Raw genomic sequence first — 27105 nt, 5'->3', positions numbered from 1 at the left:
ATAATGTCTTGCCCAAGACCCAGGACTCCGGAACCATCCTCTGATAACATTGGTGGGGGGGGGGGTGGGAGAGATGGAGAGAGGGAAAGAGGGAGAAAGATGGGAGAGAGGAAGAGAGAGAGAGGGAGAGAGAGAGAGAGGGAGGGAGGGAGGGAGAGAGGGAAGGAGAGAGAGAGGGAGAGAGAGCGAGGGAGGGGAGGGAGAGAGAGGGAGAGAGAGAGGGAGAGAGGGGAAGAGGGAGAAAGGGGAGGGGGAGAGAGAGGGAGAGAGAGAGAGAGGGGGGGGAGAGAGAGAGGAAGAGAGAGGGGGAGAGAGAAGGAGAGAGGGAGAGATGGAGAGAGGGAGAGAGGGGAAGTGAGTGAGGGAGAGGGGGAGAGAGAGAGGGGGAGCGAGTGAGGGAGAGAGGGGAAGAGAGAGAGAGAGAGAGGGAGAGAGGGAGAGAGAGGGAGAGCATTCGACTCCAGGGACCCTCCTCTGGGAGAAGCAAGTGAGATTGCTACAAACCGACACCTCCCCTCGGGAGCAGAATGAGACGAAGAGAGTGGGCCCGTCATACACAGACACCTCCCCTCGGGAGCAGTGAGTGAGTTGGAGAAAGGGAGAGAGAGAGAGACTGTCACACGCAGACACCTCCCTCTGGCAGCAGCAAGCTGGAGACTGGTATACGACGCTAAACACACACTTGCCTTAAGATTGCTTCAACAGGCGAGGTCGGCGAGAAATGGACCCAATCATGGGCTCACGCCCCATCTCCAAAATAGAGAGGAGAAGGGAAGGGTGAGACAGAGGCCAGAGGTAACTGGTGGGGCTGGGAGGGCAGTTCCGGCCAGGTGGGGGAGGGGGTATGGGATTGGGAGACGGAGGCCGATGTGTTTGGAGAAGCAACCATTGTTTGGTGTCTGGGGATGGAACCCTTTTCTAATCTGAAGAAGGGACCAGTGACCCGTCTGGTGTCTGGAGATAGGCCCAGTGACTGCAGATGAGACCACTGTCTGGTCTGGAGATGGATACACTCTCTAGTCTGGAGGTGGGCCCTCCAAATGGCCTGGTGATGGGACAACTATCTGCTCTGGCGATAATGTGAGCACTATTTAGTCTGGTGCCTGGAGGTGTGACCCGCTCTCTCATATGGTGATGGACCACTGTCTGGCCTGAAGCTGGGAACACTGTCTGGTTTGGAGATAGAATTACAATCTGGTTGGAAGGTGGCAACATTTTCTGGTCTGGAGATGGGAACACTGTCACATCTGGTGTGTGAAGAGGGGTCTATTCTCTGGTCTGGACCACTGTCTAGTCTAGGCTACCAATTGACCTGGAGATGAGAACGTTGTCTGTCTGCAAAGTGGTGTAAGTGACAAAACCCAGCCTGTAGGTAGCAAGCTGAAGGAGCTCAGCCGGTTTGCCGGCATCTCGTTTGTTGCTCCGGTATCCAGCATCTACAGAGTGTCTCGAGTCTCTGTTTAGGATTGTTCTGAGGAAGAACAAGTATGGGCCAGAAATTGAAGTCCTCCATCGGAACCCTCTGCACCCGGGGAGGGTGACTGACAGCGGCACGTGATTGGGAGCCGCGCGGCGTCCCGGGGATGCGGGCACCTCGTCAACCGGGGGCGATGGATAACTGGGGATGATGGACAGCCGCGCGGCGTCCCGGGGATGCGGGCACCTCGACAACCGGGGATGATGGACAGCCGCGCGGCGCCCAGGGGATCCAGACACCTCGACAACCGGGGACGATGGACAGCCGCGCGGCGTCCCGGGGATGCGGGCACCTTGACAACCGGGGGCGGTGGACAACTGGGGATGATGGACAGCCGCGCGGCGCCCGGGGGATCCAGACACCTCGACAACCGGGGACGATGGACAGCCGCGCGGCGCCCGGGGGATCCAGACACCTTAACAACCGGGAATGACGGACAGCCGCGCGGCGCCCGGGAGATCCAGACACCTTAACAACCGGGAATGACGGACAGCCGCGCGGCGTCCCGGGGATGCGGGCACCTTGACAACCGGGGGCGATGGACAGTTCCGCGGTTCCCGAGTAATTCGGGCGCTTTGACAACCGGGGACGATGACATCTGCGCGCCTTCAGGGATCCGGCCGCATCAGTATCGCGGAGCTCCGTCGCAGCCAATTGGTCCGCTGCCGGACGGGCGGGCGGGGCTTACGTGCGATCCTTGGTGCGGCTGGTGGCCGGAGCGCGGAGCCGGGCTGAGCACCGGGGGAAGATGGATTTTCTCCTGGGTGGTGTGGCCGCCTGCGGAGCTTGCATCTTTACCAACCCCTTAGAGGTGGTTAAGACCAGAATGCAGTTGCAGGGGGAGCTAAAGGGACGAGGCTCCTACACGGTCCATTACCGCAACGTCTTCCACGCCACCTACACCATCTGGAAAACGGATGGCGTGCTTGCCTTGCAAAAGGGGCTGATGCCCGGCCTCCTCTACCAGTTCTGCATGAACGGCGTGCGCCTGGGCTCCTATGCCATGCTGGAGTCCGCCGGCTACACACAGACAGGAGGCCGGGTCAGCGCGGTCAAGAGTACGGTGGCCGGAGCGCTAGCCGGAGTACTGGGACCGCTTATGGCCAGTCCCGTCTACATGGTGAGTGCCCTTGTTATAAAGGACTATGAGCTCTGAAACGGTCTTATTTTTCTTTAGATAGGACGGATAAGGGACAGACGTGAGCACGTGGGACTAGCTCAGGTTACTTGGCAGGCATGGGTAAGAGGCCGAAGGGCCTCTTCCCCGCTGCCTGACTCTATAATTATGCAGTTAACAGCAGTGCTAACCACTGCCCATTCAGTCTTGCAGCGAGGCAATTGGCCCTTCAGGCCACGAAGTCCATATCGACCCGACGATGGTTGCAACCCGCTTTGTTCCACGCTGCCATTTGGTCAGCCCGAGGGACTTTATAGCCGGTATCCTCCGGAAGAAAACTTCGCCTTGTTGCCTGGAGGGAGAGGGAACTTTGATCCCTTTCTTACCACTGACTGAACGAGGTAGCGCCCTCCCAGCAGCCGCTCCAGACAGGGGCAGGCTCGCCAGTACCCCGTGGTAGCCGGGTCCCTGATATTTAGGATGCCCCCTGAATTGTCACTTGCTGGAAAACTCGCTCGACTACGGGAGAGGCCGAGTATTGGGCCAATTCTGCATTCAATCCCACCCCCCGGGGTGCGTGTGTGTGTCTCGTTCAAAGGTAAATTTATTATCAAGGTAAATTCTGTTTAAAGTGAAAGAGGAAAGCTTAAAGATGTGTCGGGCAAGTGTTTTTATCCAGAGTGGTGGGTGGCTAGAACGGGCCGCCACGCGAGTTGGTGGTGACAGATACCACAGGGGTATTTAAGAGGCTGTTAGACAGATGGATACGTAAGGAATGGAGGAGTATGGATTACCTGCAGGCGTTGTGTTTGACACAGACTTCATGGGCAGAAGGGCCTGATCCTGCAGTGTATAGCTCAGAGTCACAGAACGGTCATATCCAGGAATACCTTGGGTCGGTTTCAGGTATAAAAAGTTTGGGGGTAGTGAATCTCTGGGATTCTCTGCCCCTGAGAGTGGTGGTAGTCAGATCATCAGATGTAGTTCAGGTGGCAATGGGAAAAAAAGTTGAAAGATCAGAGAAATGAGTTCAGTTCAAAATAAAATTATTATCAAAGTACATATATGTCAGTGTATCCAATGCTGAGATTCATTTTCTTGTGGGCTATCACAGTAAGTACAAAAAACACGATAGAATCAAAGAATTTCCTCCCCCATCCAGTGTACTAAAGACAAACTGCATATAAAAAGGGAAAAAATAGGAAAAAATAATAAATAAATACAAATTAAATATCGAGAACATGAGATGAAGAGCCCTTGAAAGTGAGTCCATTGGTTGTGGGAACAGTTCAGTAGTGTTGGCCAGAATGTGAGTGTATGAGTGTGTCTGGAGACAGAAGTCTGGCTGACACTTATGACTGTGAGGCTAAGCACAACTCCAATGCAATGCTTAGGTTTGCTGACGACACCACTGTGGTAGGCCAAGTCAGAGGTTGTGATGAATCAGCATATAGGAGGGAGATTGAAAATCTGGGCGGAGTGGTGTCATAGCATCCTCTTACTCAATGTCAGCCAGACCAAGGAGCTGCTTATTGACCTCAGGAGAAGGAAACCAGAGGCCCCTGAGCCAGTCTTCATCAGAGGATCAGTGGGGGAGAGGGCTAGCAACTTTAAATTCCTCGGTGTTATTTTGGAGGACTTGTCCTGGGCCCAGCACACAAGTGCAATTACAAAGGAAGCACGACAGCGCCTCTACTTCCTTGGAGTTTGAGGAGATGCGGGATGACATCTAAAACTTTGACAAACTTTTGATGTATTGACTGGCTGCATCATAGCCTGGTATGGAAACACCAATGTCTGTGAATGGAACACTCCACAAAAAGTAGTGGATAGGGCCCAGTCCATCGTGGCTGAAGCCCTCCCCACCACTGGGCACATCTACAAGAAGTGTTGTTGCAGGAAAGCAGCATCCATCATCAGGGACCCCCACCACCCAGGACATGCTCTCTTCTCACTGATGCCATCAGGAAGAAGTTTTAGGAGCCTCAGGACTCACACTACCAGGTTCAGGAACAGTTATTACCCCTCAACCATCAGGGTCTTGAACCAGAGGGGATAACTTCACTTAACTTCACTTGCTACGTCATTGGCACAACCTACGGGCTCACTTTCAAGGACTCTTTGTCTCATGATCTTGGTATTTATTGCTTATTAATTAATTTATTATTATTATTTCTTTATTTTGGTGTTTGCACAGTTTGTTGCCTTCTGTACTCTGGTTGGGCGGTCTTTCCTTTGATTCTGTTATGGTTATTATTCTATAGATTTATTGAGTATGCCTGGAAGAAAATAAATCTCAGCATTGAAGATGGTGACGTGTATATACTTTGTTAATAAATTTACTTTGAACATGGTCGCACTGGGTTTCAGTTTCCTCTCTGTTTGAGAGTGTCCATCTAGTTGGACAGAAGACAGGTGAGGGTTGGCTGTGATGCAGCTCATGGTTGAATAGCCTCTGTGCCCATCCTCCAGACTCCTGAGCAAAAAGACATTTATCCTCACGAGAATGATTCCAGGAATGAAGGGGCTAACGTATGAGGAGTATTTGATGGTTCTGGGCCTGTACGCTCTGGAATTGAGAAGAATGGGGGGGGGGGGGTGGAATCTCATTGAAACCTGTTGAATGGCCTCAGTAGCGTGGATGTGGACAGGGTGTTTCCGATGGTGGGGGAGTCTAGGATCAGAGAGCACAGCCTCAAAATGGAGGGATGTCCCTTTAGAACTGAGATGAGGAGGAATTTCTTCAGCCAGAGGGTGGTGAACCTGTGGAATTCGTTGCCACTGACAACTGTGGAGGCCGTCTTTATGTATACTTAAGGGAGAGATTGATAGATTCTCGATTGGTCAGGGCATGAAGGGATAAGGGAAGAAGGCAGGAGACTGAGGCTGAGAGGGAAATGGATCAGCCATGATGAAATGATGGAGCAAACGCGATGGGCCAAATGGCCTAATTTTGCTTCTATGTCTTTTGGCTTTGTATTTCCTCTTGACTTAGGAGTCCACCAAACTTCCAGACCAATCTCATTCAATTAGTCTTGCTCCCTGTAGCCCTTTCCACTCCTCCCCGACTCTGCAGATTCTACCCCCCCCCCACCCACACACCAGGGGGCAATTTAAAGTAACACACATCAAAGTTGCTGGTGAACGCAGCAGGCCAAGCAGCATCTCTAGGAAGAGGTACAGTCGACGTTTCAGGCCGAGACCCTTCGTCAGGACTAACTGAAGGAAGAGTGAGTAAGGGATTTGAAAGTTGGAGGGGGAGGGGGAGATCCAAAATGATAGGAGAAGACAGGAGGGGGAGGGATGGAGCCAAGAGCTGGACAGGTGATTGGCAAAAGGGATACGAGAGAATCATGGGACAGGAGGTCCGGGAAGAAAGACAAGGGGGGAGGACCCAGAGGATGGGCAAGAGGTATATTCAGAGGGACAGAGGGAGAAAAAGGAGAGTGAGAGAAAGAATGTGTGCATAAAAATAAGTAACAGATGGGGTACGAGGGGGAGGTGGGGCCTAGCGGAAGTTAGAGAAGTCGATGTTCATGCCATCAGGTTGGAGGCTACCCAGACGGAATATAAGGTGTTGTTCCTCCAACCTGAGTGTGGCTTCATCTTTACAGTAGAGGAGGCCGTGGATAGACGTGGAATGGGGGAGATGCGATTTAAGAGCAGAGTTGATAGTGGAGGAAGGGAAGCCCCTTTCTTTAAAAAAGGAAGACATCTCCCTCGTCCTAGAATGAAAAGCCTCATCCTGAGAGCAGATGCGGCGGAGACGGAGGAATTGCGAGAAGGGGATGGCGTTTTTGCAAGAGACAGGGTGAGAAGAGGAATAGTCCAGATAGCTGTGAGAGTCAGTAGGCTTATAGTAGATATCAGTGGATAATCTGTCTCCAGAGACAGAGACAGAAAGATCTAGAAAGGGGAGGGAGGTGTCGGAAATGGACCAGGTAAACTTGAGGGCAGGGTGAAAGTTGGAGGCAAAGTTAATAAAGTCAGCGAGTTCTGCATGCGTGCAGGAAGCAGCGCCAATGCAGTCGTCGATGTAGCGAAGGAAAGGTGGGGGACAGATAGCAGGATAGGCACGGAATATAGATTGTTCCACAAACCCAACAAAAAGGCAGGCATAGCTAGGACCCATACGGGTGCCCATAGCTACACCTTTAGTTTGGAGGAAGTGGGAGGAGCCAAAGGAGAAATTATTAAGAGTAAGGACTAATTCCGCTAGACGGAGCAGAGTGGTGGTAGAGGGGAACTGATTAGGTCTGGAATCCAAAAAGAAGCGTAGAGCTTTGAGACCTTCCTGATGGGGGATGGAAGTATATAAGGACTGGACATCCATGGTGAAAATAAAGCGGTGGGGGCCAGGGAACTTAAAATCATCGAAAAGTTTAAGAGCGTGAGAAGTGTCACGAACATAGGTCGGAAGGGATTGAACAAGGGGTGATAAAACAGTGTCGCGGTATGCAGAAACGAGTTCGGTGGGGCAGGAGCAAGCTGAGACAATAGGTCGGCCAGGACAGGCAGGTTTGTGGATCTTGGGTAGGAGGTAGAAACGGGAAGTGCGGGGTGTGGGAACTATAAGGTTGGTAGCAGTGGATGGGAGATCCCCTGAGCGGATAAAGTCGGTGATGGTGTGGGAGACAATGGCCTGGTGCTCCTTAGTGGGGTCACGATCGAGGGGTAAATAAGAGGAGGTATCCGCGAGTTGTCGCTGTGCCTCGGCAAGGTAGAGGTCAGTACGCCAGACTACAACAGCACCCCCCTTATCGGCGGGTTTAATAATAAGGTTAGGATTAGTGCGGAGGGAGTGGAGAGCAGAGCGTTCCGAAGGAGTGAGGTTGGAATGGGGACAAGGTGCGATGAAGTCGACACGGTTGATGTCCCGTCGGCAATTAGCAATAAAGAGATCCAGAGCAGGCAGAAGACCAGAGCGGGGTGTCCATGAAGAAGAGGAGGGTTGAAGACGGGAGAAGGGGTCATCGGTGGGGGTGGAAGAGTCCTTGCCGAAGAAGTAGGCTCTGAGACGGAGACGGCGGAAGAAAAGTTCTGCATTGTGGCAAACATGGAACTCGCTGAGGTGTGGGCGAAGGGGGACAAAGGTGAGGCCCTTACTGAGAACAGAGCATTCTGCCTCAGACAGTTGAAGGTCGGAGGGGATGGTAAAGACCCGGCACGGATGAGAGCTCGGATCGGAGGGGGGAGGGGGGTGGCTGGGGGTGTCAATGGAGAGGGGAGGGTTGGAGTGAGAGGAAGATGGAGCCTCTGAGGGCCCAGGAATTGACGGTGGGATCACGTACATCTGCTCTCACTCCATCCTCCCGCCACCCCACTAGGAATAGGGTTCCCCTGGTCCTCACCTACCACCCCACTAGCCTCTGGGTCCAACATATTATTCTCCGTAACTTCCGCCACCTCCAACGGGATCCCACCACTAAGCACATCTTTCCCTCCCCCCCCTCTGCATTCCACAGGGATCGCTCCCTACGCAACTCCCTTGTCCATTCGTGCCCCCCATCTCTCCCCACTGATCTCCCTCCTGGCACTTATCCGTGTAAGCGGAACAAGTGCTACACATGCCCTTACACTTCCTCCCTTACCACCATTCAGGGCCCCAAACAGTCCTTCCAGGTGAGGCAACACTTCACCTGTGAGTCGACTGGGGTGATATACTGCGTCCGGTGCTCCCGATGTGGCCTTTTATATATTGGCGAGACCCGACGCAGACTGGGAGACCGCTTTGCTGAACATCTACACTCTGTCCGCCAGAGAAAGCAGGATCTCCCAGTGGCCACACATTTTAATTCCACATCTCATTCCCATTCTGACATGTCTATCCACGGCCTCCTCTACTGTAAAGATGAAGCCATACTCAGGTTGGAGGAACAACACCTTATATTCCGTCTGGGTAGCCTCCAACCTGATGGCATGAACATCGACTTCTCTAACTTCCGCTAGGCCCCACCTCCCCCTCGTACCCCATCTGTTACTCATTTTTATGCACACATTCTTTCTCTCACTCTCCTTTTTCTCCCTCTGTCCCTCTGAATATACCCCTTGCCCATCCTCTGGGTCCCCCCCCCTTGTCTTTCTTCCCGGACCTCCCTGTCCCATGATCCTCTCGTATCCCCTTTTGCCTATCACCTGTCCAGCTCTTGGCTCTGTCCCTCCCCCTCCTGTCTTCTCCTATCATTTTGGATCTCCCCCTCCCCATCCCACTTTCAAATCCCTTACTCACTCTTCCTTCAGTTATCCTGACGAAGGGTCTCGGCCTGAAACGTCGACTGCACCTCTTCCTAGAGATGCTGCCTGGCCTGCTGCGTTCACCAGCAACTTTGATGTGTGTTGCTTGAATTTCCAGCATCTGCAGAATTCCTGTTGTTGGCAATTTAAAGTGGCCAGTTAACCCATCATTGGGATGTGGGAGGAAACTGGAGCACCCAGGGGAAAACCCTGTGGTCATGGGGGGAAACATACAAACTCCACACAGACACAGAGCGGCGCAGGTCTGGATTGAGCCTGGGGCTCTGCTCTAGTGTCGTGAGGCAGCCACTGGGACACCCTCCCCTCCCCTCACCCCCCCGGTAGGATTGGATACAAGGTGTCTACGACAAGAGTTCACAGTCTCTGAATATGCAGGGGACCATATTGAGATGAGGGGGAACTTTTTCAGTCAAAACCGAAGAATAGAGAAATGCAGGGCTCGACCCATCACGTTGATGCTGACCACCAAGCAACTGCCGTCACTAGTGCCATTTGCGAGGTCTTTGTGTCCTACACCTTGGTGTTTCAAGTGCTCATCCAGATACTTAGTAGATGTTATGATAGTCTCTGTCTCCACCACTGCCTCGGGTAGATGTTTACATCTGGAGAACAGAGGTCTCTGTGCACATCTGGGCAATAATGCAAAATGTGCTGTCAGAGGAAGGGGATCTGATGATGGAGTTTAAAAGTCTATTAGACACCCGGACATGAATGGATCCTATGAAGGTAATGGCGTGGGGGTGTGGATTGAGTGCACGGGCACTTCCAGGGAGAGGGAACCGAGAACTATACAGCATTGAGAGGTGAAAGATTTAACAGGAACATGAGGGGCAATGTCTTCATGCAGAAGTTGGTGGGTGTGTGGAGCATGCTGCCAGATGAGCTGGTACAACAATACAGAGGGAGAAGTGGAGAGAGTGAACAATTTCAAGTTCCTTGTTGTTAATATCTCTGAGCACCTCACCAGGTCCTAACATATCGATGCAGCTATAACAAAGGCAAGTCATGGCTATATTTCATTAGAAGTTTGAGGAGATTTGGAATGTCACCTAAAACACAAAAGTGTGGAGAGCATCCTGAGTAGCTACATCACTGTCTGGTGTGGGGACGGGCAGCTACTGTACAGGATCGAAGTAAGCTGCAGAGAGTTGTAAACTCAGTCTGCTTCGTCATGAGCACTAGCCTCCGTAGTCCCTACCTCAGAAATTACTAGGCTTACCTATAGCCCTCTATTTTTCTAAGCTCCATGTACCTATCCAAAAGACACTATCGTATCCACCTCCACTACCGTTGCTGGCAACCCATTCCACACACTCACCACTCTCTGTGTAAGAAAACTTACCCCTGACATCGCCTCTGTACCTACTCCCCAGCACCTTAAACCTGTGTCCTCTTGTGGCAACCATTTCAGCCCTGGGAAAAAGCCTCTGACTATTCACATGATCAATGCCTCTCATTATTTTATACACCTCTATCAGGTCACCTCTCATCCTCCATCGCTCCAAGGAGAAAAAGCTGAGTTCACTCAACCCATTCTCATAAGGCATGCTCCCCAATCCAGGCAACATCCTTGGAAATCTCCTCCGCACCCTTTCTATGGTCTCCACGTCCTTCCTGTAGAGAGGTGACCAGAACTGAGCACAGTACTCCCAGGTGGGGTCTTCTCATTGCTGCCATCAGGGAGGAGGTACAGAAGCCTGAAGGCACACACTCAACAGTTCAGGAAAGCTGCCATCCAATTTCTAAATGGACATTGAAACCATGAACACTACCTCACTACTTCCATTTCATTTCTGTTTTTGCACGACTTATTTAACTATTTGGTATGCATACAGTATATACAAACTGTAATTCAGTTTATTTCCTGTATTTGCATTGTACTGCTGCCATATAATAACAAATTTCATGACATATGCTGGTGATGTTAAACCTGATTCTGATATTTGGATAGGGGTCCAGTTTAACTCAGCATCACGAACATCATGGGACAGAGATCCTGTACGACGTTCCTAAGTCGTTCGTCATGTCTTCCCAGAATTGGGGTGGGTTGGTGAAATTTGTCATTTTCCCTGTGCTTCTGAAGCTCTGTGTCATTTTACAGGTGAAGACACATCTCCAGGCTCAGTCTGCATCCAGCATCGCAGTGGGGCATCAGTACAAGCACCAGGTAGGCTCTGGTATGCCTATTATATCTCCTGTACCTAATAAAGTGGCCACAGAGCATACGTTTGTGATCATCTGCTGCTGTTGCCCATCCACATCAAGGTTCAACATGTTGTGTGCTCAGAGATGCCCTTCTGCATACCACATGTTTATTTGAGTTACGGTCGCCTTCCTGCCAATTTAAATCAGTCTGGCTATTCTCCTCTGACCTCTCTCATTAACAAGGCGTTTTCAACAAGTTGCTCACTGGATTTTTTTTTTCCGCACCATTCTCGAGATTTCATGGGAATTAACCTTTGGGCTTTGACTTCTGGGCTCACGTTGACCTCTGACCCTGGAACTTGCTGACCTCTGGTGTCACTCACTCGCGTGCTTCCTGCCCGCACAAACCCCCATCCTTGCAGTCCTGAGGATCGCTGGTCTCATCCTCAGTGCCTGCCAACCCAGTGTCTGGGAACGCTGGCCTTTGACCGCAGAGCACTCTGAACACTGGCTCCTGCCCCTGACTCTTCACTTACTCCGCTCGGCTGTCTAAGAGGAAATCTGTGCGGGAGACTTCTTAAGGTGGAACTGGAGCAGTTCCACTCTCCTGACCTTGGAAGTCCATGTCCGGTTGTACAAGTAGTCATCACAAACTGGGGTCTTCCTTGGTCGCAGTGGATAACCATGACGTTTTCTGTGCCTTGTCATGCCCTCGCTCTCCACGGAGCGTTGCAGAGCCACCTTCCTGGCCATTGGATCTCACTGTTGATCTCATCCTGCAAAACTGTTGGAGCTGACTTCGCAAGCTAGGACAGGCATGTTAATCCTTTTTCCCTCTATTAACCTCTTTCCCCCCCCCCATCCATTCTCTATACCCTAACTCCCCATACTGTACCCAAAACTATCCCTGCAGACCTAAAAAGCTGATCGACCAACTCTGAGGTAGAACCACAGTGGTCATCGTAGTTGCTCCAGCTGCTCCGGGCTTTGTGTCTGCAAGATCTGTGGCGTTTTGCTCCGCTGTGTGATGAACTGAAGCTGAGGCTGTGGGCCTGCAACGGGCTTCATGTCAGTGGACTCACTTTCATTCTGAACATCTATTGCTTGCTTTTACTGTGTACGATGTGCGTCTGTGTTTTTTCTCTCCATTTTGTGTGGATGTTGGTTTCTTTGTTTTGTGGCTGCCTGTAAGAAGGCGAAACTCAAGACTGTATAATGTATACGTAATTTGATCATAAATGAACTTTGAGTTCAGTGCCATCTTGACCGGAAGAGATGGAAGCTATCCTTCAGTCCAGTTCTATGTGCTGTCAGGCTTTTGAATCTTCTGCCTGATGGGACGGGGGGCATGACTGTTCACCCCTGATGCACGACCATTCAAGAGGGAATGACCAGGCTGGGAGGTGTCTTTGATTATGTTGTCCCCGGTCCTGAGGGGGGGGGGAATGTAGACCCACCAAGGTGGTGCAGGCATATCGTGACTTGTTTCCTTGTCTACCAGGTTCACTTCGACAGCTTTGTTGTAGTTGGACGAGACGGTGGTGCGACTGCACCCTGGCGTATTTCAGTAGTTCTGCTCACCCTGTTGTAATCAGCACATTAAGATGGAAAGTGTTTACAGAAAATTTCTTATCTATTGAGATTGGAAATAATTTGGAAAACGCATAGCTCAAGTTAGAGAGGGGTTTAGAGGCGCACAAATTCAAATGGGCATCAGTGAGAGGCAAACACGTGGAATGCAAAAGAATTCTGGTTTTCCACGAACAATTCTGTAAATAAACATGTAAACCCTGATCCTATTTATAAGCTGATGGGGACAAAATTCAAGACCACAACACATGAAGTTCTCCCCACAGCCAATCAGTGACAAGACTTCTTCCCTATATCACAATTGCGTTTCCAAAATGACGACCAAACAGCTGAATGATAAGTATATAGAAGCCAAGCATTCAGAGGACACAGCACAATCGACAGTGCACAGGTAATGTCTCCTTGTATGGTGATGAAACATTTGCAAGTAAATTGCCAAGATCGAACAACCCAACCCAGCCATTTGTTGAGCTACAGCACAGAATAGGCCCTTTCATCCCTTCGAGCCGTGCTGCCCAGGAACCCCCGATTTAACCCTAACCCAATCACTGGACAATTTACAATGACCAATTAACCTACCAACCAGTACGTCTTTGGACTGTGGGAGGAAACTGGAGCATCTAGAGGAAACCCCGGTGGACACGGGGAGAATGTATAAACTCTTTACAGGCAGGAGTGGGAATTGAATCTGGGGCACCGGTACTGAACCGTTCCGCCCTATGATGGATGTGTCAGGAGCCGTGGGACTGTGTTGTGGGGAAAGTTTGGGTACACTTGGACTTGATGCATTGGGACTGTTGGAGATGGAGGAATAACCTTATGGAAGTGATGGGGCATGAATAGATTGAATGCATACTCCCAGGGAGAGGGCATAGGTTTAGGTGAGAAGGGAGAGGTTTAACAAGAATGAAGAGGAAACTTCTTTGTGCAGACGTTAGTGGGAATATGGAGGGAGTGGTGCAAGAACAACACTTGGGCAGGAAAGATTTAGAGAGATACACACCAAATGTGGGCAAGTGAGATCAGCTGAGATGGGTATTTTTTGTCAGCATGGATCCTACCGATTTAAATGACTCTTCCAGGCCATTAGAGGTTTTTGTGGGAATGTCCCAGGTTTCCACACCCCTGGTGTGAACAGGTTCTCCCAGACCTTGCATAATTTTAAAGCTTTCTGGATCCATGAGAGGTTCTCTCCATCTGTCCTGTCAGGTCCTTGGCAAATCAGAAACTGTGCAGATGCCAAAAACTCTGAAACAAAATCAGGAAGAATGCTGGGAGCTCTCAGCAACAATTTTCCCTCTAAAGTGTGCGCCCACACACATTCTTTGCTACCAGCACACAAAGGTTGTTGTGTCTACCTCGTTGACAAGTTGAGTATATTTCAGGATCATACACAATCACATTTCCTTTTCCAGTTTCTGATGTGGACGGTGTTGACAACGTAGAGTTTGTGAAGATTTGTCTGCAGATTTTAGAACTGGTTTATTTATACTGTTTTTATTGAAGAAATTATTGATTCACTGTGTCAAATTCCAAAACAGTAAAGGGAATGAAGCACAAAAAAACTGTTAGTTCATTTAAAGCAGAATGGCTTATTATCCTTAAAATAGCTTCGGGTTCACTTCCGCTTAAAAAATTCAATGAGCACATGTTGTTATCACTGGGAAAAATATTGCACAGCAGAAGATTTTTGTGCACACTGGTCATTACAAATTAGAGGGAACATTTCTCAGCAAGTCAGGTGCTGTCTGTGGAGAGTGAGAGACAGATGGGGGAGACAAGGAGAGGGACAGGGAGAAATTAATGTTTCAGATCAAATAGCTGGAAAAGAGTGTGACAATTTCTAATGAAGAGTCTTGGAGTGGATCTGAAGTGGTAACTGTCTCTTTCCCCCTCCACTGAGCTTTTGGAGTATTTGCTGTTGGCATCAAAGGATCCTACAGATGTGGATTGGGATAGGTTGTTTTCTGGCAAATGGATCAGACACAGAGAGAAGCTCCTTCTACACTGTCCCATCACACACTCCCAGGATCAGACACAGAGTGAAGCCCCCTCTACACTGTCCCATCACACACTCCCAGGGTCAGACACAGAGTGAAGCTCCCTCTACACTGTCCCATCACACAGTCCCAGGAAGAGATGCAGCAAAGGGGTGCAGGAGGGGCCAAGGTGACCATCCAGTACCACAACATGGAGGTCACTAGCTGGTTTATGACCACCAAACAGCCTCGATAGGAAAACACCCTGAGAAGGCCTGACCAGTGCCCCAGCCGGGCCATGACTTTCATCTCCAGGTCCTGCCAGTTCACCAGCCAGGTCTCCCCAGGAGGACTTAGGTAGACTCCCAAATAGAGAAGATGTCTGGTGCTCCATTCAAAAGCTCTCATCTCCTCTGGCAGGGAGTCCACCTGCCACTGACCCATTAAGAGTCCGGAACATTTCGCCCAGTTGAGCCTAGAAAGCTTCTTGGCACTCGAGTGTCCTCTGCAGGTCACTGGGATCTGTCACCATGAGGAGTACATCATCGGCATAGGCCGAGAGGACGACCTCCATGTCCAGTTCACGCTGAACCAGACCCATCAGCCTTCGCCGAAGAAGGCTTAGGAATGCTTCGACACAAATCGCATACAACTGGACGGACATGGGACACCCCTGACGTACTCCTCTTCTGAAGGGAATGGGCACTGTCTGCAGCAGAGTATAAGAGCCGAACCTGGGCTACAAAGTGTTGTCTGAGCCCAAATGCCTGTAGAGTGCCCACCAGGAAGCTGTGGTCTACCCGGTCAATACTCCTTTGTTGTGAGAATGCAGAGGAAGTTGGTGGACTTCTGGGGTAACAAGAAACACTGCGGTTTTGTGTCTCCCAGTGGGAGAGGGCGAACAGTGGCTGGTGTGTGTACGTATGCGACTGTTGGCTCTCTGTCTTAGAACCCTGCAGAGATTCCTGCATGCCGAGCAACCTCCCAGGTGGCACGTGTTGGGGACATTCTTTCTCCGGAGGGACTGTTGTCTTCATGATGAGATGCGGCAACCACCAGTGGGTGTCAGCCGTGCTGCTTTGCGGAGTCTGCCCAGCTTCTATCAGGACCTATTGGGAGTCTGGAACATGGTTCTGGACTAGTTCCTGAGGATTGGAGGGTGGCTAATGTAACCCTGCTTTTTTTAAAAAAGGAGGGAGAGGGAAACCGGGGAATTATAGACCGGTTAGCCTAACATCGGTGGTGGGGAAAATGCTAGAGTCAGTTATCAAAGATGTGATTACAGCACATTTGGAAAGCGGTGAAATCATCGGACAAAGTCAGCATGGATTTGTGAAAGGAAAATCATGTCTGACGAATCTCATAGAATTTTTTGAGGATGTAACTAGTAGAGTGGATAGGGGAGAACCAGTGGATGTGGTATATTTGGATTTTCAAAAGGCTTTTGACAAGGTCCCACATAGGAGATTAGTGTGCAAACTTAAAGCACATGGTATTGGGGGTAAGGTATTGATGTGGATAGAGAATTGGTTGGCAGACAGGAAGCAAAGAGTGGGAATAAACGGGACCTTTTCAGAATGCCAGGCAGTGACAGTGGCAAGGCTCAGTGCTGGGACCCCAGTTGTTTACAATATATATTAATGACTTAGATGAGGGAATTAAATGCAGCATCTCCAAGTTTGCGGATGGCACGAAGCTGGGCGGCAGTGTTAGCTGTGAGGAGGATGCTAAGAGGATGCAGGGTGACTTGGATAGGTTAGGTGAGTGGGCAAATTCATGGCAGATGCAATTTAATGTGGATAAATGTGAGGTTATCCACTTTGGTGGGAAAAACAGGAAAACAGATTATTATCTGAATGGTGGCCGATTAGGAAAAGGGGAGGTGCAACGAGACCTGGGTGTCATTATACACCAGTCATTGAAAGTGGGCACGCAGGTACAGCAGGCGGTGAAAAAGGCGAATGGTATGCTGGCATTCATAGCAAGAGGATTCGAGTACAGGAGCAGGGAGGTACTACTGCAGTTGTACAAGGCCTTGGTGAGAGCACACCTGGAGTATTGTGTGCAGTTTTGGTCCCCTAATCTGAGGAAAGACACCCTTGCCATAGAGGGAGTACAAAGAAGGTTCACCAGATTGATTCCTGGGATGGCAGGACTTTCATATGAAGAAAGACTGGATGAACTGGGCTTATACTCGTTGGAATTTAGAAGATTGAGGGGGGATCTTTTTGAAACGTATAAAATCCTAAAAGGATTGGACAGGCTAGATGCAGGAAGATTGTTCCCGATGTTGGGGAAGTCCAGAACGAGGGGTCACAGTTTGAGGATAAAGGGGAAGCCTTTTAGGACTGAGATGAGGAAAAACTTCTTTGCACAGAGAGTGGTGAATCTGTGGAATTCTCTGCCACAGGAAACAGTTGAGGCCAGTTCATTGGCTATATTTAAGAGAGAGTTAGGTATGGCCCTTGTGGCTAAAGGGATCAGAGGGATGGAGGGAAGGCTGGTACAGGGTTCTGAGTTGGATGGTCAGCCATGATCATACTGAATGGCTGTGCAGGCTTGAAGGGCCGAATGGCCTACTCCTGCACCTATTTTCTATGTTTCTATGGTTGCCTCAGGCCGGGAATCCCCTCCTCTGGTAGAGTCCTGGCCGACCCTTGCCCTATCTCAACGGATGTCGGTGCGGCTCAGGTGTGTGGAACGACTCAGGCTGAGCTGCTCGTCGGGCGCAGACTTCGCAATCTTATCCAAGAGCCAAGCCCACACAACTTGAGCCGTCTCCCCTCGACACCCACAATCCCGTTCAGGGATGTAAGTAGGAGGTACCTGTATGGGCTGCTGCTCCACACCCTCCACTTCCTAGCTGTCGTCCACTGTCCCGACACGCCATGGCGGTCAGTCTTTCCACCTGGAGGTGAAGGAGGGTCCCCAAAGGAAGTCCCTTTACGAGGGTGTTCTTCCCATGTACCTTGGGGATCTGGGGTGGAGGCTGCTGCATAGAGCGATGCCTTGTAATAAATTCTTTAGTTTGTACACGGATCTCCCAGCCATATATCACTTCTGTGGGCTGGAGGAGACCGTGTACCAAACGTACATGGAATGCGTGAGGCTGCAGCCCCGTTTTGTGTATTTGTGTGGGCCGCTTCTCGCCTTCTGGTTGCATTTCAGCCCCACCCTAGGGGCTATGTTCGTGCCTGGGTAACCACTGAGAGGGAATAGGCGCAGTCCACAGCAACCACAGAGGCTTTCTGGGATTAGTGCCATTATTGACAGAGATGGAAACATTTTAGTTTAATGTCATTTGCCGAGTTGTGTAGTAACTGTGTTTGTCATTGATTTGTATATATTGTAGCAATGAATTTGTAATGAATATATTTTGTAAAAAAAAAAGTGCCCGACACAGAGTGAAGCTCCTTCTGGCCGACCCTTGCCCTACCTCGATGGATGTCAGTGCGGCTCAGGTGTGTGGAACGGCTCAGAATGAGCTCAGCTCTGCATCACCGGAGCTGCTTGTTGGGCCCAGGCCCCACAATCTTATACGAGACCCGAGCCCACACAACTTGAGCCATCTCTCCTCGACAGCTACAATCCCATTCAGGGATGCAAGTAGGGAGTACCTGTATGGGCTGCTGCTCCACACCCTCCATTTCCTAGTCCTTGTCCACCATCCCTACACACCATGGCAGGCAGTCTCTTCCACCTGGAGGAGAGGAGTTCCTTTGGAAGTCCCTTTACGAGGGAGCTTTTCCCATGCACCCTGGGGATCTAGGCTGGAGGCTGCTACATAGAGGAGTGCTCTGTAAAAAGCTCCTTAGCTTGTACACAGACCTCCTAGCCACATGCCACTTCTGCAAGCTGGAGGAGACTGTGTACCACAAGTACATGGAGTGTGTGAGGCTGCAGCCCCTTCTTGCATATCTGCGTGGGATGCTTCTCGCCTTCTGGTTGCATTTTAGCTCCTGTCAGGGCGCTGGAGCAGGGATGCAATCGTAGACCCAGTACTGTGCACACAGTAATATTAACTGAGTAATAAATCCCAAGGTGCAAATAAAGTCGGCGTCAAAGTTCAGGCAGAGATCAAAACATCCAGAGGAATCCAAAACCAGAATCAGGAAACAGGCAGAGTCAATATTCAGAGGGACGGAGTACAGATACAAATGCTGGAAAGGCTCAGGAAAATTCACTGGCACAATCTGATAACAAACAGGTGAAAACACAGGACTGAATTACACTGACAATAAACAGAGAGGCAGATGATAGGTGGAGCACAATGAGACACAGGCGTCAGCAATACAGGTAATAATGAGAAACAGGTGAGAGATGGAGTACTCAGTAATACAGGGGCCAGAGTAGAGCAGGAGCAGCGAGAGGAGCACGTGGCAATACAAAAACCACAGACTGACAGCTAGGGTGAAACACACAAAAAGACAAAGTTCAACTGGAGGTACTGACAGCCCCACCTATTTATATACAGTCATCTGGTAAGCAGGGGGGCATAGAGGAATGAGGATGTCCTTGTCAACTTGCTCCTGGGCCTGGCAAAAACAGCTTTCCGCGGGTCCTGGAAAAGGGTGGTGGAGGGATCTGCCTGGGCAGACAACCTGGCAATGTTTAGGGGTTATGTTCATAACCGGGCAACCACTGAGATGGAACACCTACTGTCCACAGTGATCAAAGAGGGGTTCTGGGATTAGCAGCATCATTGACAGAGATGGAATCATTTTAGTTTCCTGTCGTTTGTCTAGTGGTTGTGTAGTAATTGTGTTAGTCACTGGTTTGTATATATTGGAGCTCTGAATTTGTAATAAAGATATTTGTTTAAATAAAAAAGGGTCAGACACAGGGTGAAATTCCCTCTACACTGTCCCATCACACACTCCCAGGGTCAGACAGAGTGAAGCTCCCTCTACACTGTCCCATCACACACTCCCAGGGTCAGACACAGAGTGAAGCTCCCTCAACACTGTCCCATCACACACTCCCAGGGTCAGACAGAGTGAAGCTCCCTCTACACTGTCCCATCACACACTCCCAGGGTCAGACAGAGTGAAGCTCCCTCTACACTGTCCCATCACACACTCCCAGGGTCAGACACAGAGTGAAGCTCCCTCAACACTGTCCCATCACACACTCCCAGGGTCAGACACAGAGAGGAGCTGTGCTGACTGAGCTGGGAGAAATCGAGGCAAAACTACTGGATAAAGTTCGTGGAATACTTTGGAGGTGGCTCTAAAAGTCTCTTGGACAACCGAGTGAGTGACGGCGCTGGTGTGGAAACTCGGTGTGCAGTTTTACTGCCGGTTTGGGCTGGGTTTGTTGGCGGCTGCTAACTGCGTAGCTCCCAGCTGCGGCCGCTGGCAACTCGCCAGGAAGCCGGTTCGCTCCAAAACCGGAGGCAAACGCCGTCGTTCCCCCCCATTGACAGCGGGGCAACGTTCCTCCTCCATTGTTTTCCTGATTTTCGTCCGGTGTCGGTGCCGGAGCATCTGGAAGGACGTTTCGGCCTCTCCCGGCCTGGGTCTCTGCAAGTCCGACGGAGCCTTTCCTGGCGTCGAGCCAGCGAAGAACTGTCGACTGCAAACTTTCCCGGCCAGTTATCCGACTCGTTCCAGGACTTCTAACCGGCACCGCTGTAGGATTCTCGGACTGGAAAGAGCGCCAGCATGCCGGACCGGTCTCCAGGGAGTCGCGGGCCTTCGGGGAGTTACGCAAGGGCGGCTGCCTCCCCGGCCTCGGACAACGCCCTTTTTCGGTCGGTGAAGGTGGAACGTGGGGTGCAATGTATTTTGCGCCCTGGAATGACACTAGAAAAGTGTACGGAGGCAATGGAGGACCTTGTTGGGAAAGGTGGTATTCTGGCCACCGAGAAGGAGTTTGGAAAGGCGGTGTTTTATCTGGTGAATGAAGAGCTAGTGCACCGGGCCCTAAGCAGGGGAGTCACGGTAGACAACATCTTTTTACCTATGGAGCTGGTGACGGCCCCCACGCAACGTATCGTGCTTGGGCATGTTAAGCCTTTCATTCCAAATGAGGACTTGCTACCCCCACTGGCCCGTTTAGGGCAAGTAAGGTCGGAGATCACTGCCATCCGACACAAATTTAAGAGACGCACCCTCCGCACCGTAATCTCTTTCCGGCGTCAGGTATTCATGCAGCTGGAAAGGGAGGACGATGTTGAGGGCCGGTTTACTGTCCGGCATGAGGGAGTGGATTATCAGGTGTACTGGAGCTCCGAGCGCCCGCGGTGCCATGCGTGCAGGGGGGTGGGGCACTTTCGGAGGGACTGTCCTGCCGGCCGGAACCCGAGGGAGCCCATTTCGGGCACCAGTGCCCCAGCTACCTCTGCCCCTGATCCTACTCCTGCACGTGCATCTGCGCCTGCATCTGACCCTGCCCCCGCCCGTAATCCTGCCCCAGCCCCTCACCCTGCCCCTGCCCCTACCCCTACCCCTACTCCTACGGTTGGGTCGGTCCCTGCTCCTCTCCCTGTGGTTCGGGTGGGGGACGGGGTGGAGTCTGTGCGGAGTAAGAAGGCAAAGGGGAAATCCAAACACAGTAAGAAGCGGGCCTTTGAGGCTGCAGAGCTCACGCCCATTTCGCCTGAAGTGGAGCGTGGGGCTCGGGGAGGTGCGCTAGCAGACGGGGCGATGGAAACAGAGAGCGCCGCCCCATCGGTGAAGCCTGCACCTGTGTGCTCCTCCGGTGTGAAGAGGAGAAGGGAACGTTCCCGCAAGAGGGCAGGGGATGTAGATGCGGAGGAGTCCCAGGAAGGGGTGGGAATCCGGGTAGGGGTTGGTTCTAAACCTGAGTCCCCAGATGTAGCCACCAGTCCTGGGGAAGATGGTGTGGTTGTGCAAATAGCTTGTGATAGCCCTGTTTGCACAAATGAGGCAGCCCTGGAGGCCTCCACCCAGGACCTACCAGTCAGCGCCTCTCTGGAGGCCAGTGTACCGAATAATGTAAGAGGAGACGAGACAAAGCTCTCTCATTCTCAGCACCAGGCTGCTTGTGAATCCCTTGGACCAAAGGTGCCGGGTTCCCCTCTATGCCTGCCCCCTGGGGAGGGCGTTTTTCTGTGCACGTCGACCCCAGCAATTAATGACTTGCAGGGAGTCCCTGGGGATTGTCCCTCCACTGTCGCAAATGTGGATGAGGCTGATGCGACGGTGGAGCGGGCAGGTAAGAGCGAGGTGCCCGCTGCGCGGTATGGGTCACAAGCGCAGCCATCTTTTGGAACATGCGGGGAGGCCGATGGGGATTCTGTCTGCAGTGACGGGTTGGAGGGGGACTCTTTCGATAGTGAAATAATGGACATCCTCACCCCTCCTGAGAAGTCCCCATTGATACCTGTAGAGGAAATTAAGCATTTTATTCTCACCTCTGAGGGTGCCAAGCACCGGCCTCAACTAGCCTCGCTACGCTGGCCCAGCATGCCGAGGCTGGTGAGGTCCCTGCGAGTCATCCTCGGACGAAAGGGAAAGGGAAAGAGGAATGCGGTGGCGGGGAACGACAGACGGCAACTAAAATCTTTCCTAGATGACCTAGTAAGGGACATTAGAGGGAGAAGCAGCCTCGCTCCTACGGGGGATGGTGGGTCACAGGGTGTCGCTGGTACCGCTCGAGCCCGGAAGGCAAAAAGTAACCTTGCTTTCTTTCCGGACAGTGTGGTGGAGGGCGCCTCCGCTCTCACTGAAATGGGCACAGCTGCTGAGCCCGAGTGTGCTCCCGCCATGAAGCTTACCATAGCTAGTCTCAACGTAAACGGCAGCAGCGGTCCTCTTCGCAGGCATAACAATCTCTCAGCCCTCAGGGATGGGCGGTATACGGTGAGTTTCCTGCAGGAAACCCATACCATCCCCGGGGACGAGTCTGCTTGGCTCCTAGAGTGGCGGGGCGGGGTCTACATGAGCCACCTCAGCTCCATTTCTAGCGGGGTGGCGATCCTGTTGGCCCCGACCTTCCAGCCAGTAATTGAAAGAGTCCAGGACGTTGTGCCCGGCCGTCTGCTCCACCTGGTTGTGCGCCTGCATGGCGTACCATTGCATTTTATCAATGTGTATGCTCCCAGGCGCGGTGTGATGCAGACGCGCCTATTCTGCCAGCTGTCCACCCTGCTGAGCTCCATCGATCCTGGGGATTGCGTCATCCTCGGGGGAGATTTCAATTGTACCCTCGAGGCGGAGGACCGTTCGGGCCTCCAACGCGACCCAGTATCGGCAAAAAAGTTAAAGGAGCTAGTCGGCTCCTTTGACTTGGTGGACAGCTGGCGGAATCTTAACCCCAACTCTAGCGCCTTCTCGAGAAGGTCTAGAGAAGGAGGTTCCAGGATAGACCGCATTTACATCTCTCGGGCCTACGTCTCCCGCGTGTCGGCGTCCTCCATGCGGCCAGTGTCGTGCTCGGATCATCACCTTGTGTGGATGGAATTTATTCCACTACACCCTCGGGTGGGATCCGGGTATTGGCATTTTAACAACCGGCTGCTGGAGGACAGCCGATTCCGGGATTCGTTCCGAGCTTTCTGGGTCTCCTGGAAGGAGAGGCGGAGAGAGTTCTGCTCCCTACGGCTATGGTGGGATGTGGGCAAAGCCCACATCCGGTTTTTATGTCGGGAGTACACTAGGGGGTCGACAAAGAGGCGGAGCTCTGAGGTTGAGCGGCTTGAGAGAGCGTTGCTTGACCTGGAGTCCCGCCTCGGTCCGACCGCTGGAGACCAACAGCTGTGGCAGGAATACCAGGAGAAGAAGGACGCACTAAGGAACCTGCAGCTCCAGCAGTCCCGAGGTGCGTACGTGAGGTCACAGATCCAAATGCTGCAGGATTTGGACCGTGGCTCACCCTTCTTCTACTCGTTGGAAAGGTGGCGGGGAGTTCAAAAGCAGCTAGTGGAGCTGCTGGCTGCCGATGGCTCTTCCATCACGGACCCTGATGGAATTAACAACGAGGTCCGTTCATTCTATCGGTCCTTATTCTCGCCTGATCCGTCAAATGCGGAGGCGTGTAATGAGGTCTGGGAGGATTTGCCGAAGGTCAGCCCAGAGGACGCAGTGCGTCTGGATGCCCCCCTGACTCGGGAGGAGCTGTCCACTGCCCTTCGGCAACTCCGGAGGGGCAAGTCCCCTGGTTTGGATGGACTGAGTGTTGAGTTTTATCAGGCTTTTTGGGATGTCCTGGGGGATGATTACAGCCTTGTCCTAGGGGAGAGCCTAGCCACCGGAGAAATGCCCCTCTCATGGCGGAGAGCTGTTGTGGCCCTACTGCCCAAGAAGGGAGACCTCCGCCTGCTAAAGAACTGGCGGCCGGTCTCCCTCTTGTGCGTGGACTACAAGATCTTCGCCCGGGCAATGGCCAACCGTCTGGGTTCGGTAATTGGACAGGTGGTCCATCCTGACCAATCTTATACAGTCCCGGGCCGCTCCATCCAGGACAATGTCCACCTAGTACGGGACCTGATCCACCTACTCCAGGAGACTGGGACCCCGGCAGCGTTTCTTTCTCTTGACCAGGAGAAGGCTTTTGACCGGGTGGACCACAGTTTCCTGGTGGGCACCCTGCAGGCTTTTGGGCTCGGACCACACTTTGTGGCCCGAGTTCGGCTCCTGTACTCTGCCGCAGAGTGCCTAGTTAAAATTAATGGATCATTGACAGGACCTATCCACTTCCGAAGAGGAGTGCGTCAAGGGTGCCCCATGTCCGGTCAACTGTATGCGATCTGTGTCGAGCCATTCCTTGGCCTTCTTCGGCGAAGGCTGACAGGTCTGGTTCTGCGCGAACCGGACATGGGGGTCGTCCTCTCGGCCTACGCCGATGACGTACTCCTCATGATGACAGACCCCTGTGACCTGCGGAGGATGTGCGAGTGCCAAGATGTTTTCTCGGCGGCATACTCCGCCAGGATCAACTGGGCGAAATGTTCCGGACTCTTAGTAGGCCAGTGGCAGGTGGACTCCCTGCCGGAGGAGATGAGAGCTTTTGAGTGGAGCACCAGACGTCTTCTCTATCTGGGAGTCTACCTGAGTCCTTCTGGGGAGACCTGGCTGGCGAACTGGCAGGACCTGGAGACAAAGGTCATGGCCCGGCTAGGGCGCTGGTCAGGCCTTCTCAGGGTGCTTTCCTATCGAGGCAGGGTGGTGGTCATAAACCCTCTGGTGGCCTCCATGTTGTGGTACCAGATGGTCACCTTGGCCCCCCCCTGCCCCTTTTGTCGCGAGAATGCAGAGGAAGCTAGTGGACTTCTTCTGGGGAAACAGGAAGCACTGGGTCTCTGCAGCGGTTCTGAGTCTCCCAGTAGGAGAGGGCGGACAGTCGCTGGTGTGTGTACGCGCACGACTGGCGGCTCTCCGCCTCAGGACGCTGCAGAGATTCCTGTACGCCGAGCACCCTCCCAGGTGGCACGTGTTGGCGACTTTCTTCCTCCGGAGGGGCTGCTGTCTTGCCGAAGATATGCAGCTACCACCGGCGGGCGTCAGCCGTGCTGCTTTGCAGAGGCTTGCCAGGCTTCTATCAGGACCTACTGAGAGTCTGGAACATGGTTGCCTCAGGCCGGGAATCCCCTCCTCTGGCAGAGGGCGGGGTCCTGGCCGACCCTTGCCCTGTCTCAACGGATGTCAGTGCGGCTCAGGTGTGTGGAACGACTCGGGCTGAGCTGCTCGTCGGGCCCAGGCCCCGCAGCCTTACCCGAGAGACGAATCCACACAACTTGAGCCGTCTTTCATCAACATCCACAATCCCATTTAGGGATGCAGGCAGGAGGTACCTTTATGGGCTGCTGCTCCACACCCTCCACTTCCTAGCATTTGTCCACCGTCCCGACACGCCATGGCGGTCGGTCTTTCCACCTGGAGGTGAGGGGGGTCCCCAGTGGAAGTCCCTCTACAAGGGAGTCCTTCCCATGCACCTTGGGGATCTCGGCTGGAGGGTGCTGCATAAAGCGGTGCCCTGCAATAAGTTCTTTAGTTTGTACACGGATCTCCCAGCCGCGTGTCACTTCTGCGGGCTGGAGGAGACCGTGTACCATATGTACGTGGAGTGTGTGAGGCTGCAGCCCCTTTTCGCGTATTTGCGTGGGCTGCTTCTCGCCTTCTGGTTGCATTTCAGTCCCACCCTATTCATATATGGTCATCCAGTAAGGAGGGGGGCACAGAGGGATGAGGATGTCCTTGTCAACTTGCTCCTGGGGCTGGCGAAAATTGCCATCCGTGGCTCCTGGAAAAGGGTGGCAGGAGGTTCTCCCCGGGCGGACTGCCTGGCTATGTTTAGGGTGTATGTTCGAGCCCGGGTAAACATTGAAAAGGAATACGCGCAGTCCACGGCGACCGTCGAGATGTTCCGGGACCGTTGGGCTCCGTGGGGTGTAAATGCCATCATTGATGAGGATGGCAATATATTGGTTTAACATGTATTGTCTGTTTGTAGTGTAGTAAATATGTTAGTCACTGGTTTTGTAAATATTGTATAGCACCGACATTTGTAATAAAGAATTTTGTTAAAAAAAAGAAAAAAAAAAAAGGGTCAGCCACAGAGTGAAGCTCCCTCTACACTGTCCCATCACACACTCCCAGGGTCAGACACAGAGTGAAGCTCCCTCTACACTGTCCCATCACACACTCCCAGGGTCAGACACAGAGTGAAGCTCCCTCTACACTGTCCCATCACACACTCCCAGGGTCAGACAGAGTGAAGCTCCCTCTACACTGTCTCATCACACACTCCCAGGGTCAGACACGCAGTGAAGCTCCCTCTACGCCGTCCCATCACACACTCCCAGGGTCAGACACAGAGTGAAGCTCCCTCTACACTGTCCCATCACACAGTCCTAGGACACAGGTTAGACGAAGGAACCTTTTGTTGAAGATGGTATCCACTGGGGCATGCAAGTGTCTAGTTCACTTCCTCTCAAGTACTTTACAACTTACTCATTTTAAACATGTGCTCTGACAAATAACTGATTGTGTTGCAGTGGTGGATGTGGTTGACAGTGGCAGCAAGGCTTTCCCTTCCTTCCAACAGCTGCTGCTCCACAACAGTGAAGCAACGTGTACTACGACCCAGTTTATTCAGCGCCCATGGGATCACAGTCATAGAGCCAGAGCGTTAAAGCACAGAAATAGGCCCTTTGGCCCATCTAATCCATGCCATACCTGATTCTGCATACTCCCATTGACCTGCACCCGGACCATAACCCTCCATACCTCTCCCAGCCATGTACCTACCCAAACTTCTCTTAAACGTTGAAATCAAACCCACATCCACTGCTCCCACTGGCAGCTCGTCCAACACTTTCATCACCTTCTGAGTGAAGAGCTGTCCTCAGGTTCCCCTTAGATATTTAGCCTTTCACCTCTAACCCATGACCTCTAGTTCTAGACTCACCCAACTTCCGTGGAAAAAGCTTGCATGCATTTACCCTATCTTTCCCCCTCATAAACCTCTATCAAATCTTCCCTCATTCTCCTGGGCTGCAGGGAATAAAATCTGAACCTATTCAACCTTTCTCTCTCACTCAAGTCCTCAAGACCCATTAGCCTCATAGTAAATTTTCT

At 52.0% G+C, this 27105-nt stretch overlaps 1 protein-coding gene across 1 annotated transcript in view; it reads left to right on the top strand.

Moving 5' to 3' along the window:
* Positions 1–2178: 2178 nt before the first annotated feature.
* slc25a35 (solute carrier family 25 member 35) overlaps positions 2179–27105 on the top strand; it is a 42209-nt gene continuing 17282 nt past the window's right edge. The window contains exons 1-2 of the mRNA XM_072258263.1: positions 2179–2597; positions 10951–11016. Coding sequence (XP_072114364.1) covers positions 2226–2597; positions 10951–11016 — 438 coding nt within the window. The 5' untranslated portion in view covers positions 2179–2225. The remainder of the gene's footprint in view (positions 2598–10950; positions 11017–27105) is intronic.

This window comes from Mobula birostris, chromosome 5 (assembly GCF_030028105.1).
Source record: "Mobula birostris isolate sMobBir1 chromosome 5, sMobBir1.hap1, whole genome shotgun sequence".
NCBI lineage: Eukaryota > Metazoa > Chordata > Chondrichthyes > Myliobatiformes > Myliobatidae > Mobula > Mobula birostris.
The sequence above is the reverse complement of the archived record's forward strand: the minus strand, read 5'-3'. Positions and strand labels throughout refer to the sequence as shown.